The sequence below is a fragment of the Dipodomys ordii genome, unplaced genomic scaffold (assembly GCF_000151885.1).
Source record: "Dipodomys ordii isolate 6190 unplaced genomic scaffold, Dord_2.0 Scaffold25, whole genome shotgun sequence".
NCBI lineage: Eukaryota > Metazoa > Chordata > Mammalia > Rodentia > Heteromyidae > Dipodomys > Dipodomys ordii.
This window is the reverse complement of record NW_012267241.1, coordinates 12,058,205-12,073,118: the sequence shown is the minus strand read 5'-3', so window position 1 is coordinate 12,073,118 and position 14,914 is coordinate 12,058,205. Positions and strand designations below refer to the sequence as shown.

The 14,914-nt window shown below is 35.7% G+C and overlaps 1 protein-coding gene across 4 annotated transcripts in view; it reads right to left on the bottom strand.

Annotated features, from left to right (window-relative positions):
- The window catches only part of Trappc8 (trafficking protein particle complex 8), a 77,822-nt gene that overhangs the window by 32,909 nt on the left and 29,999 nt on the right, over positions 1-14,914 (bottom strand). For all 4 annotated transcript variants that reach the window (XM_013014894.1, XM_013014891.1, XM_013014892.1 and 1 more), the window contains 5 exons: positions 14,796-14,911; positions 13,847-13,997; positions 12,278-12,378; positions 10,457-10,562; positions 2,598-2,729 (listed from right to left, as the gene is read on the bottom strand). In XM_013014894.1, coding sequence (XP_012870348.1) covers positions 2,598-2,729; positions 10,457-10,562; positions 12,278-12,378; positions 13,847-13,997; positions 14,796-14,911 — 606 coding nt within the window. The remainder of the gene's footprint in view (positions 1-2,597; positions 2,730-10,456; positions 10,563-12,277; positions 12,379-13,846; positions 13,998-14,795; positions 14,912-14,914) is intronic.

Genomic DNA, 14,914 nt, shown 5'->3' with positions numbered 1-14,914 from the left:
AGATTTACATACACCTAAGTCAACATTATTTTCCTACATTAAATTTCACATACTGACCCAGACATACTAGCCAGTGCTGCGACCACCATGTAGCAGTGCCACTGTTCAGACAAAGCACTAGGCTGGTACAATATTGAAGAAGAATCCTTAGCAAATTAATAAGGTTTAAAAATGGCATGATGTAAGTAACAAAGACTGTCCAGATTTTGTATTGAAAAATAATCACATATAATCTCCTCAGCTCTCTCTTATTTACTACCTTTATAATGCCCTTATTTGGTCATACTCATAATGAAAAAAAAATTCAACTATTAACAAATTCTGAGGCAAGACAAGCAAAACAGCACAGACTCCAAGCCAGAGAGGACCAAAAGAAATGGAATTACTATCATCTCTACTCTCCCTACTCATCCCTACTACTTAACCAAACAAAATCCCTACCAAGAAAAATGTCAAAAAAGTTAGTGCTTCCAGGCTGTCCAAACAAAATCCCTACCAAGAAAAATGTCATAAAAGTTAGTGCTTCCAGGCTGGGAATGTGGCTTAGTGGTAGAGTGCTTGCCTAGCATTCATGAACCCCTGAGTTTGATTCCTCAGTATCACATAAACATAAAAGCTGGAAGTGGCGCTGTGGTTCAAGTGGTAGAATGCTGGACTTGAGCAAAAGAAGCTCAGTGACAGTGCACAGTCCCACGACTGGCAAAAAAAAAAAAAAAAAAATTACTCTTCTTAGACACAAATTGACCTTAGAATTATATTTATTCTATGCTCACTGTCTTCTAAGGAAGATACTGTTCTTACCAATTTCAATAGGACATACGTGAGCTTTGCCAGCAGATGTGCATTTCTAGTCAAATTCGCAAGTTCCACAACTGTCTGTGAAACAGCTTTCCTAGGTATGGGATCTATACTGTGGTCAGAAAACAGCAAACCCAACTATCCTGGAAACATTAACCCCACAGGGTAACTATAGAGTTAGAAAGGATTATAAAGTCAGAAAGCAAATGTATTAGAACCTACTACAAATGTAGTATTTTTAACTTGCTAGCCATTTCTTAGAACTATTTTTATGGAAGGACTGTAAAAAATGATTATTTCCATTATAAAATCTGAGAAATTAATTCATAGAGTATATCAACTATAAAAAGATACTTTTAGAGGTCTCTTTTGGTGCCACTACTGAGGCTTGAAATGAAGGCTAAAATGAAATTTTATGTTCACATTCTAAAGGATTTTTTATACTGGGCACTGGTGGCTCATGCCTATAATCCTACTCAAGAGGTTGAGACTCAAAGATCTCGGTTCAAAGCCAGCCTGAGCAGGAAAGTTCCTGAGACTCTTATCTCCAATAAGTTATTCAGAAAAAGCCAGAAGTAGCTCTGTGGAGTTGAGTGCTAGCCTTGAACACAAGGTCCTGAGTTCGAGCCCCAGGATCGGCAAAAAGTAAATAAAGGATTTTTGAATTAGCATTCAGCAAGTCAATATATTTTTTAACTTTCTACAAGTTTTAAATATAGAAAGAAAACCCCAATCTTAAAATGCTGTTTTATTTAGTGTATTTGTGTGTGTGTTTGCCAGTCCTAGGGCTCTACTTCCAGCCTTTTTGGTTATTAATTGGAGAGAAGGGCTTTCCTGCCCAAGATGGCTTCAACCATGATCCTCAAACCTGAGCCTCCTGAGTAGTCAGGATTACAGGCATGAGCCAGGAATACCCAACAAAAATCAGAGTACTTTTATATGAAATTGAGAGGGACTTTTTTACATATTATTTAATTATATCTTTATTTATATATATATAAATATTTTTGTATACCTTTAGATCTCTGAAATAATGTTTATCTTAAAACACTAGTATGATTAGTTAATTCAGACATGAAAAATGTTTGCATATATTAAAAAAACTAGTATGAGAGCCACGAATATAGCTTGAGTACTTGCTCGCATGTATAAGGTCCTAGCTTCAATCTCCAAGCACAACTGAAAAGATCAAACTCAAACATATATACTAATTAAATTTTCTAAGATCCTGATAATTGGTTACAGGATCAAAAGCTCATTAATAGACAACATCAGTTAGATTTCATGGGTGTATATTTAGCTCCTGGTACAGTCCTGGAACACAGAGTTATTACTCAAGTCTATATTTCTACTTATATAGACCAGTATTAAAATGATGACCTGGTTTGCAGCTTCCAGCAAATCTTTCTACAAGTAACCTATTTCTACACATTAAATATTTAGTCAACACCACTACAAAGTACCTTAGGAAACATCAGATTAGAGCTGAAGTAGAGAGGAGCAAGAACATCTGTCTTGAATACATCGTGCATCTGACCCCTCACATGTGTGATTTGATTTAAAAAAATCACTTTTATAAACATAAAAACTGAATCCCAGAAAATTTAAGTCATTGGACCAAAATTAAGATGTGAGTAGAAGATTTAAAAACCCTTGTCTAAATACACAAATCTCATGTCTTCATAAATACATCATCTCAGAACAAAATTTATTTCAACATTTAGGATTAATATTAAATCATAAAAATTAATGAGTTATAAAATAAATTAATAACTTTTTGTTTAAAAAAATGTGCTCACCTGTCCTGCTTTACTAAACCGGTGGCCTGCCAATATCATGTGAAATGCATATTTTCTAACCATGGGACTCTTCATGTTTATAAAGCAATGTGCCGCCTGTTCCAAAAGAAGTGCACTTCGAAGATCAGAATCCTAGTGAATGTTTAAAATAAAAAAAATTGTTTTACAACATTAAAAATTGAAAGACTACTGGTTAAAAAACATGTACTTTCTTAGTATATAGCATAGCCAATGTTTAACTTTCTTAGTATATAGTGTAGCTAATTTTTAACTTAAGACTATATGACAGAAGACATAAAGAGGGAAATAAATCTTAATTCTTTCTTCCAATAAGCACAAATTTTGTTTATAGACGCTCCGAAAAGTTGATTCTCTTCTACTTATAAAAGCCAAATACCTGGTTATGATATGTACTATCTAACAAATTTATAAAGAACGGCAATTTTAAATGGCAAAAACTATATAAACCAGAAATTGAACAAGGCATCTGATTAAAACTAAGCCACAAAACAGAGCACAGGAAAACACACACACACACACACACACACATTTGTTTAATTTCTCCTGTTAAGTTACTCTATGACTTTCACTAGTAAATTTCAATCCACCCAATTTAAAAAAAAAAGGATAGAACAAAAAGTGTCCCGATTATGAAGTAATCTCATCTACTACATTATTCTCTATAATGTTTTCTTCCATTTAAGGGACACCTCAATTTTTACTATAAGCTTCCCCTTCAAAGACCATCTCTTCATCTGCTAATTGTACACTAGTAAACAAAACTCAAATTAGTTTCTTTCTTCTCAACTAATCCTTATAACACAGATCTACAAAAAAGCACAGACTACATTAACATCACTAATCTTGAGAACAATCTTTCAATTAAGTCATCACTTTACAATAACAGAGAAAGTACTGAAGTTGCTGATTAAGTATCAACAACATTTTCACCAAAACTTTCTCTAGGTTTTCAGCTATTCTCAAGCTGAACTTACCATGCCCTTCCATGTGCTCTGCTGCCATTATTATCCCCAGGGAAAGTAGAAACAGAAAACATTGACTTTAAGTGCAATAATTTAAACAACTTTTAGGTACATCAAAATGTGTTCACAGACCATTGATTATAAACCATCTCTATAGCAACCTGAAAATTATTAGAGCTGAAACAGACCTTAGGAAACAATCTAAAAAACATTCAGTAAATGACAGCTACTATTACTTCAATCAGCTTATAATGAACTGATATTTTTTCATGATCAGAAATTATTTCTCTAGGAATTAAGATACAAAAGCTAGTAAATAGATGAACCAAGAACATATCATTAATGAGTGCTTCTTAACCTAGGGTTTGCACATCAGAATTACACAGCTTACTTTTATTTAGCATATTTTTAAAATATATTTTTCAAACAATAAAGAAAAAAAGTGAATGTCTTTCTTTTCCATCACATGCTTCAAATCATTTGCCACAGTTAACTACTGTTTCTTCTTCTCCTCTTCTTCCTTCCATCATATACATATGTGCTAATATGTCCTTTTTATTGCTTAAATACACACATTTCTTCACATACAATTGTACTATACAAAGTATCTTGTTTTTTTTTCAACTTAATATCATGGACAACTTTCCAAGTTATCTACATCTGTCATTTCTTTTAATCTATAGTATATTCCATCATGTAATATACTTATTAATATAGTCCTCAATCAATTAAATATTGCTTTAATATGTACCTCTATATAAAAGCCTTTTGAATGTTTAATTTGTTGTAGTGCTAGGATTGAATGCAGGCCTTGCACATCTTAGGAAAGCACTATGCCACTAAGCTACATCCTTATTCTAAGTTTTTTGACACAGTGTTTTGCTAAGTCTCTCAAGGCTAACCAGGAATTCACTATTTGGCTTCATATTAGAAATCCATCTCCCTCTGCCACACAGGTCCTTTTATTAGATAAATTTCTACCAGCTGAACCATTTAGTTATGAAGACTATATATGTATATTTCAAATTCAAATCAATGCAGACTGCTACCAAAAGTAGCACCACTATATTCTCTCACTATCAGAGAAGAAAGCTTTGTTTTCTATTCTTTTCAGCAAAAATTCTTTAATTCAGTTACTTATATTTATCTGTTTTTATTGTTATTGTAAAGGTGATATACAAAGGAGTTACAGGTACATAAGTCAGTTAAAGAGTACATTTCTTTTTGAACAGTATCATTCCTTCCCTTGCTGTCTCTCAGTTTTTCCTTTCCATCCCCTCCCACAAATTGTATAGTTCATTTTCAATATGTCTAGTGAATATCACTGCTGCATTTGTTCACCCTTTGTCCCACCCTTTCTGCACCTCCTCCTTACCTTCCAAAGGACAGATAAATGAAGAAACAAAAGGAAATGAAAACAAAAACAGCAACAAAGAAAAAATTCTTGTTTCCATTTCCTGGAGTTCATTTCGATAAATATTATTTTATATGATCATATGTACGTAGCTAATGAGCCTTTGTTATCCTCTCCTAAGAATATCCTCCCCTTTGGTCTCACTGTTTGAATACCTAGAGATCTGTATAATTTATCATGTCCCAGTGCATTTTTTTCCTTTTACTATTCAGTGTGTTTATTTGTAGATTTATAGGCACATTCTAGTTACCACAAATGAAGGAAACTATGCAACCTATGTTCCTTTGGATCTGGCTTACTTCACTTAATTTTTTCCAAGTCTTTCCATTTCCTTACAAATAGTACAATATCATTCTTTTTGATGGATGAGTAGAATTCCATTGTGATTATACACATTTTATTCATCCATTCATCCACTAAGGGGTTGATTCCATATCTTAGCTATGGTAAACAATGCTGCAATGAACATGGTTGTGCTGGTAGCCTTGTTTGTGGTCTATGTGATAAATGCCTAGGAATGGAATTGCTAAGTCATAGGGAAGTTCATTTAGTCTTTTGAAGATTACATCAAACTGTAGACTTTCTGTATGGCAAAGGACATAGATATCAAGATAAATAGAAAACCCACAAGATTTTTACCAGCTATACATCAGACAAAGGCCTCATAGCTAAAAAAAATTACCCTCCCCAAAAGAAATAACCCAATTAATAAATGAAAGACTTTTAAAAATAGATTTCTAAGAAGTAAGAATGACCAACAGACACATGAAGAAATGTTCAACATCTCCAGCCATAAAAGAAATGCAAATCAAAAAACAACATTGAGATTCTACCTCACCCCAGTCAGAATGGTCATTACTAAGAAAACTAACAATAAGTGTTGGTGGAGATGTAGCCCAAAAGGAACACTACTGTACTATTAGTTGGAATGTAAACTTCTTCAACCACTCTAGGAACCAAAATCTTTTTACTTCATTACTAGTAAGGCTTTTGATCTTTTCACATGTTGAGACCTTTGCATTTTTTGTGACAATTAATTGTCAATATTCTTTAATATCCATTTTACAAGTATTTCTTCCAAGTTTTGACATGGAAGAATTCTTTTGTTACCAAGTGAACTATTTTCTGCTTCTATAACTTTAAAATATTGCATCATGAATCAGCCAGGGTGACACCTGCCTGTAATCCAAGCACTCTAGAGGCTGAGGCAGAACATGTTCTAGACCAGCTGGCTTACAAGTTCTAGACCAGCTGGCTTACATAGTGAGCTTTATCTTAAAAACAAACTAAAAGGTATTGTACCTTAAGAAGGAAATTATCAAATTAAGAAGGAAAATTATCATTCTTAAATTTTAAAATATGTTCTACTAGCATTTTCTTCAAGACTCATATTGCACGGCTGTATTATAATGATGTCAATATTTACACATATTATCCAATAAACAAGGTAACCAAACCAAATATTCTAATGAACTTTCACACTGATTTATTTTTATTTTTTAAGATTTTGGTGGCACTGGGCTTTAAACTGACAGATACTTTACCACTTGAGCTATGTCTCTGCCCTTCTGCACTCATTTTATTTTCCTGCACTGATTTTTAACATTACCTTAATTGTAGTTAGTATTTAAATTCCTACTCTATTGATAGATCTATTCTTATCACTGTGCCAATATCTATAATCCATATTTTACTACCTAAATAGCTCTAATTACTATTTATTTTGGAATTTCATTTAGCTATCAAGTTTCCTGTTTTTGCTGGTGTTCTACCACCGGCATGCCTCCAACTCCTAGTTTCACAATTTTTTTTATTGTGAGTAGTTTCACAATTTTTAAGTCCTATAAATGTCTTAATTTTATTGTTAGCATGTATGTGCATATACATACACATACAGTTTATTGCTATAGCGCTTCATTAAACTACAAAACCTGGATAGGTAGCAATCCTGGCTGTTTCAATTAATTAAAATAAGGAATGTGCCCTAGTTATCTGGCATGGCTGTAAATGATCCCAGAACAACCCAGCTCAGAACCAGCATAACAAGCTCTCAGACCTGAAAGTCCACATCATGTATTAATTTAACTGAAATAACATCTTGATTATTACTAGCATCATTCGCAGACCTTCTAGCAAACATCTCACTGAAGCTTTAGTCTTAATTGCATCCTTTAAAGGTAATAACCAAGGCAGAAAAAAACTGTTTTGAAAAAATAAAATAGCCTTGAAAAGACTAACAACTGCCACCAACGTTGATAGAAGATGAATCAAAGGATTTTTACAGTAGAAGGTTTATCTGAAAAGCAAAGCTTTTAGCGAAGAATAAAATTTTATTATAGTGTCAGTTTTAATCTATAATAACAAATTATACATTCCAGCTACTCTGGAGGCAGAGATCCAGAGGACCGTGATTCAAAGCAGCCCAGGTACAAAGTCCTCATCTAAACCAATAAACTAGGCATAGTGTTTTGTCTCTGTAATCTCAGCTACAGGAGGCCACAGACGGGGACAGAGATCCTAGACTGCTCTGGGACAAAGACACAAGCTCTACAAAAATATAATGACAATAATAATAACTAAAGGAAAAAATAACAGCATTTAGCCAAGCAGAGCACCTTCCCATCTTGCTATATATATATCCTGAGTTCAAACCTCAGTACCATAACCAACAGCAACAAATTTATATATGTTGTAAGAAAAACTAAGAGAAAAATATTTGTGATAACACTTCAGGAAGAACTCAAGCTTACTCAGAAATACTGGTGTACTATGAAGTTCCATGCCAACCTGCACTATACAAAGAGCTCAAAGACCCTGTCTCAAAAACAAAACTATGAAAATTGTGCCCTAATCAAGTGATAATTTGAACAAAACCTGAAAGACAATAATAACTTAAAATATGGAGATACATATATAGGAAACAAGTTATCTGAATACAGGCCTAGTTATAGTTCTAGTAAGTCCTCCAATGAGTTCTTTAAAGTCTACATATTAGAAAAATATGCCAAATAAACTTTTACTGTTTATTAATTAGAAGTCTACATTATCCTGCTATAGCAATACAGAACAGACTGAGACAAGCTTCAATAACACTTGCACAAAAATGCAGATGAAAGCCAGGTACTGGTGGCTCACTCATGCCTGTAATCCTAGCTACTCAGGAGACTGAGATCTGAGAATTGAGGTTCAAAGCAAGCCCAGACAGGAAAGCCTGTGCGACTCTTAACTCCCAATAAACCACCAGAAAACCAGAAGTGTGGCACTGTTGCTCAAGTGGTAGAGTGCTAACCTTGAGCTGAAGAGCTCAGGGACAGTGCCCAGGCCCAGAGTTCAAGCACCACAACCAACAAAAAAAAAAAAAAAAAATTGCAGGTGAAACCAAGTATAATAGTGCAGATTATAACCAGGAGGCTGAGGGAGTTAGAGGAATGTTAAGCAAATACAGTCCTATTATCCATTGTATATTATGTCAAAACTGAGCCATATAACTTGAGGCTAAGGATGAGAAAAGGGAAACTGGAGAGAATGATAGAAGGAGTTAACATGGACTAAGATGCACTGTACCATAGCCTGACTTATGGCATTGGAACCTCTTTGGACAACTCCATAATTAAAAAAAAAAAAAAATAGTGAAAAGAGAAAGAATGAACTAGTCCCTTCCCCCACCCACTAATCCAAGGGCAGGAAATGTCAAAAATACATTTCCCAGACTTTCATGATGCTATTAATCAACCCGAATGGAGATAGCAGAATTTGAAAAGAGAAGGAATGACAGAAAATACCAAGGTTGTAATGTAGACAGAACAATTTGCTTTGAAGAACTTTTATTTTTGCCAGTCGTAGGGCCTGAATTCTGGGCCAGGGTGCTGTCCCTTAGCAATTCAGCTCAAGGCTAGCACCCTACTACTTGAGCCACAGCACCACTTCCAGCTTTTTCTGCTTATGTTGGTACTAAGGAATCGAATCCAGGGCCTCATGCATGCATAGCAAGCACTCTACCACTGAGCCACCTTCCCAGCCCTTTAAGAACTTTTATTTCCGTATGTGGGTAGAAAAACAAAAGCAGGGCTAGGAAGGTGGCTCAGTGGTAGAGCGCTTGCCTTGCATGCCTGAGGCCCTGGGTTCGATTCCTCAGCACCACATAAGAAAAAGCCGGAAGTGGCACTGTGGCTCAAGTGGTAGAGCGCTAGCCTTGAGCTGAAGAGCTGAGGGACAGCACCCAGGCCCAGAGTTCAGGCCCCACAACCGGACCAAAAAAAAGAAAAACAAAAGCATCTAAGCAACAAAAAAAAATTATTCATGTTCCTAGATCACAAAACCTTTTGACATTTGCCAATATCCCTAAGCTAAAAAATAGAAATATATTCAAACCTAAAATGAGATTACTTATTCTAACAGAGAACATCAACATACTCTAGAGTCCTCATGTAGCTCTACCAAAGAGTTTATGTCTGAGACCTGGTCATACTTATTGCTTAGTTTCTATGCAATATCAATTATTAAGCAATTTATTTATCACTCTTTATCCTAATACATCTCACAGGAATTTCTATAGTTAGTGGATCACGCCTGTAGCTACCCAGGAGGCTGATCTGAGAATCATGATTCAAAGCCAGCCCTGGAGGAAAGTCTGAGAGACATTATCTGCAATAAACCACCAGAAAACTGGAAGTGGCTCAAGTGGGAGCCTTGAGCTGAAAAACTCAAGGACAGCACCCAGGCCCAGAATTCAAGCCCCATGACTGACACACTGACACACACACACATACATACACACATACACACACACACACACACACACACACACACATTAAAAATTCTTCAATGACTGTGTCCATTTTATATTAGGAACAATCCACATGCATACTGTTTTAAATATTGTTGTATACAGAATAGAACCTATGTTATAAATGATGTGTAATACATGTTTATGGTTAGCAATGAAAGGCAATTTTATAAACAAATTCTATTTGTAAAAACAGTAACTTGGTGGGTGTGATGATACATAACTATAACACTATCACTCAAAAGGTGAAGATTGGAAGGATCATGGTACAGTAAGACAAAAAGTTAATGAAACCCTATCTTACCAAACAAACTGGTTTTAACAGTCAGTTACATCTGTAATCCTAGTTGAGTGGGAGGTATTGGGTATTTTATAAGGAGATGGGTTTCAGGCTGGCTTGGGGAAAAAGCAGAGACCCTATCTAAAAAATAACCTTAAAACAAAAAGAGCTGGAAGTGTCACTCAAGTGATAGAGTGCTTGTCTAGTAGATGCAAGGCCTTGAATTCAAATGGCAGTAGTATAAAGCAAAACAAAAACAAAAAAGAAATTCCGCAAATCACTAAACCAGCCACATTACAAATCCCAAGAAGAGACATAATTTTATGTTTTAAACCCCTTTCCTTATTTATAGAATAATGACTAATACTAATTAAATCAAATACACAGTTTCAATACCTCACTTGTCAACCGTATAAGGAGAGCTGCAGCCTCTGAGTATTTGCTCTGGCTTTTTAAAATTTCAGCACTAAGTAACACACATCTTTCAGCCAATACCATATTCCTAAAATAAACAAGAAAAACATAATCAAATTGCTTAGTACACCAAAGTGTATTCAGCCAGACTCTAAGTACGGAGTTTGAATAAGAACTCTATTTGCTTATTGTCCACCTACCAAAAAAGCTAAAAAAAATTGTCATAACCAATCAAAGCATTTAATTTTGTAGTAAGACTACAATGTAAAGGCATATTTCCTCTATACAAAGAAGTCAGAATCAACTAGTATCTCTAAACTATCAGTAGCTAATAAAAATCCTTTTAAGCAATCCCTTCTCACTCATAAGTAACTGGTTACTCATAAGTAACTCCTAAGTTACTCATAAGTAACTCTAGTTACTTATCATAAGTAACTGGTTACTCATAAGTAACTCCTAAGTTACTCATAAGTAACTCTAGTTACTTATGTTTCATTAGGCTGATTACTTTTTATTTAATTTTATTGTTAAGGTGATGATGTACAGAGGGGTTACAGTTAAAGTACATTTCTTATCGAACTTGTTACCCTCTCCCCTTCATTTTTCTCCCACTTTTCCTCCCTCCCACCCCCCCCCACCAAGTTGTATAATTCATTTCCAACATATTGTCTCATGAGTATCGCTATTGCATTGGTTAGCCCTTTGTCCTTTCTCTCACCATTTTGTTGTTCCCCTTCCCTTCCTTTTAGGAATAGGCATTTTTCCACTAGTGGTCACTGAAATATCTCAACTGGATACAGCATGGGACCAATGTTGACTAATGATATCTCACTCTTTTTCTTTTTCTTTTGTAAGAACATAGAATCAGGACTGGGAAGGTGGCTCGGTGGTAGAGGGCTTGCTTGGCATGCCTCAAGCCCTGGGTTTGATTCCTCAGCACCACTTAAGCAGAAAAAGCTGGATGTGGAGCTGTGGCTCAAGCAGTAGAGCACTAGCCTTGAGCTGAAGAGCTCAGGGACAATGCCCAGGCACAGAGTTCAAGCCCCACTACCGATCAAAAAAAAAAAAACAAAAGCTAAAAATTGCCAACTCCAGAAATGTCTTCAGGGCTATCAAATCTCAAAAAGACCTTCCTGGGCTGGGAAGGTGGCTCAGTGGTAGAGCGCCTGCCTTGCATACATGAGGTCCTGGGTTCGATTCTTCAGCACTACATAAGCAAAAGGAAAACAAGTCGGAAGTGGAGCGGTGGCTCAGGTGGTAGAGCGCTAGCCTTGAGCTGAAGAGCTGAGGGATAGTGCCCAGGCCCAGAGTTTAGGCCCCACGACCAGACCCAAAAAAAAAAAAAAGACCTTCTTCCTAAGGTCTATTTAAAAAAAAATATATGGACCTTGTATAACAACCTCTTACAAACCAGCTTATAATTTCCATATAAGCAGTAAGTTCTAATTAAACTATTTATACAAAATACTTCTCATTTTCAACCCATAGGGTATTATTTAACTTTATATGGTTTGCCTGATTAACAAGAAAGCTTCAAATGGCCAACTTTTGGCTGGAAAAATGTCCCCAAAATTCAGATTACTCTCAATATAATGTATTATTTCAACATTAAATGTAACAAATTCCTACTTCACAAATTCAAACTACAAAAGGTATCAACAAAGAATGTAGTAAAATACAAATTCTTCAACTCAACTTCTGACTACAGTAACTTAAGAATCTAGAGCATGACAAAGAACCATGTATAATAATGTGTCAAATTTACCTCTAAATGGGCAAAATAAAAATATTGTAGCCACCTACTTGCAGATATCCCTGTATGTCTGAATTGCTGTATCCATATAATGAGCTGGGTATGGCCGAGGTGCTCCTGGTTGAAGAAAAGCTGACACTGCTGCCATTTCCTAAAAGAAAAAAAACATAATTTATATTACTTCAAAAAGGAGAAATAAGCTGGACACCAGTGGCTCACACCTGTAATCCTAGCTACTCAGGAGGCTGAGATCTGAGGATCATGGTTCAAAGCCAGCCCGGGCAGGAAAGACTGTGAGACTCATCTCCAATTAACCACCAGAAAACTGGAAGTGGCGCAGTGGCTCAAGCGGTAGAGCACTGGCCTTGAGCTGAAGAGTGTGGGGACAGTGCCCAAGCCCAGAGTTCAAAGAAAAGAAAAGAAAATATTAAGGCTTAAATTCAATGACAGCTTGGACTACACAGCAAATCCCTGTCTCAAAAACTAAAAAAATAAAAAACAAATGAGAACTCCAAAATGACCTAATAAACACCAAGTGAAATAAGCCTTGCTTACGATTTCTGATATATGTCTTTTCCTACTCTAGTTTTTCAATGAATAGAGGACAGGGCAATGGTAGGATTGTACAGAAAACAATATACTCACGTATCATTTAATAGCAAGGAAACATTTTAGAGAAGTTCCTCATAAGGGAAATCTGTGCAGCCATCATAGGATACTTACAAACACTTACACAGTTATGATACCACTAGGTGATATGTATCACTAAGTGACATAGCTTTATGAGACAACCATTATACACACCGTTATACTGTGATTACATTTTCCCAACATTATCTACTATCTGTTAAATACTATATTTAACAAAGGTAGCAGCTCCATGACAGAAACAAATTTAGCACTGCAAAATAAATTCCTATTTACTCTAACATAGTATATGTACAACCTGAAAGCAATTGTAGTTTATAAAAGCTGTCTTAGGTCTGGGAAGGTGGGTCAGTGGTAGAGTGCTTGCCTTGCATGCATAAGGCCCTGGGTTCGATTCCTTAGTACCACATAAGCAGAAAAAGCCAGAAGTGGTGCTGTGGTTCAAGTGGTAGAGCACTAGCCTTGAGCTGAAGAGCTGAGGGACAGTGCCCAGGCTCTGAATTCAGGCTCCATGACCAAAAAAAAAAAGCTGTACTAAATGTAATAAGCATTTTGAAAAAGGGTGGGGCAGCGAATTCATCTATGCAAATGAAATACAAACATAAACATTAAATGGTACCTTGAAAGAGGACCTATATAATCTGAACAGGCAGCTTAGAATGTCTGGAGGCCTCTAAGGGAATACAAAAAAATACCAAAATGTAAATAGTTGTGAGAGTAGAAGTGAAAAAGAGGACTCCTATCTAATGAAGTTACCATGTGGGTGAACATGCCTTAGGATCACAGTTGGGCAGGGCTCAGTGGGACTCCTCTCAATAGGAAGTTCATATCCAGCTTTATTTTCTTAAAATGCTCACAACAACTAGGGATGTAATAGTTCAGTGGTACAGCATTTGCCTAGCATGCATGAGGCTCTTGGGTGTGATCCCCAACACACAAAAAATAAAAAATAAAAGTAAATAAATACCAACCAAGGCACCAGCTGCATAAAGCATTGCTTGATCATTAAGAAAATCCTTCTTTGCAGTGTGGTAACAATTATAAGCCAAATCATAATGCTGCACCAAAAAACATAAGTCAGCCATTTTCCTGATCTGAAGCTCTGGTGCTTCTGGTGGATATCTGTAAATATAAAATAAATGAAGAAAAGAATTATAATTTATGACCCACAATATCATTAAATATAAACTGTATAATAAGCTATTTAACTATTTAAAACATGAGGAAGGGCTGGGAAGGTGGCTCAGTGGTAGAGCACTTGCCTTGCATGCCTGAGGCCCTGGGTTCGATTCCTCGGCACCACATAAGCAAAAAGGAAAAAGCCGGAAGTGGCACTGTGGCTCAAGTGGTAGAGCGCTAGCCTTTGGGTTGAGGGGTTTGGGACAGCGCCCAGGCCCAGAGTTCAAGCCCCATGACCGGACCCAAAAAATAAATTAAAATAAAATAAAAAAATAAAACATGAGGAAAATTAATCCTATTTTACAAGAATTCTATCTCTAAGGAGAATATCAGTTTTCAAAACTACTTAAAAACATAAAGCTAACTTAATTTATAAACTTGACCAATACATTGGTGTGATGATATACACCTGTCATCCCAGCCAATTGGTAGATATGACAGGAAGAAAGAAATCTAACATCAGCCTGGGCAAGAAAGTCAAGACTCCATTAAAAAAAATAACTTAAGAAAAAAATAGCTACTGGCATGGCTCAAGTAGCAAGCATAAGGCCTTGATTTTAAACCCAAGTACCACTACAAAAACAAAAAAGTTTACTTTTAAATGTCCAATTCAAAATTCTAAATTAAATCATTTACTTATCACCTGAGATTTAACAATTATGAAACTGAGAAACACCTATTTTTTAAGGATATATAAATAAAAAATCAGAGTTAAAAAGAGAAAAAAAGTATTTTACTCACAGCAACCCAGATGTATTTTTCAGTTCATTAATGCTCTTTTCTGGAACTTTACTTCCACTAAACCATTTTTTAGTTGCAGAAAACAGAGATCGACTCAATCCTTTTCTTGATATTAGCTA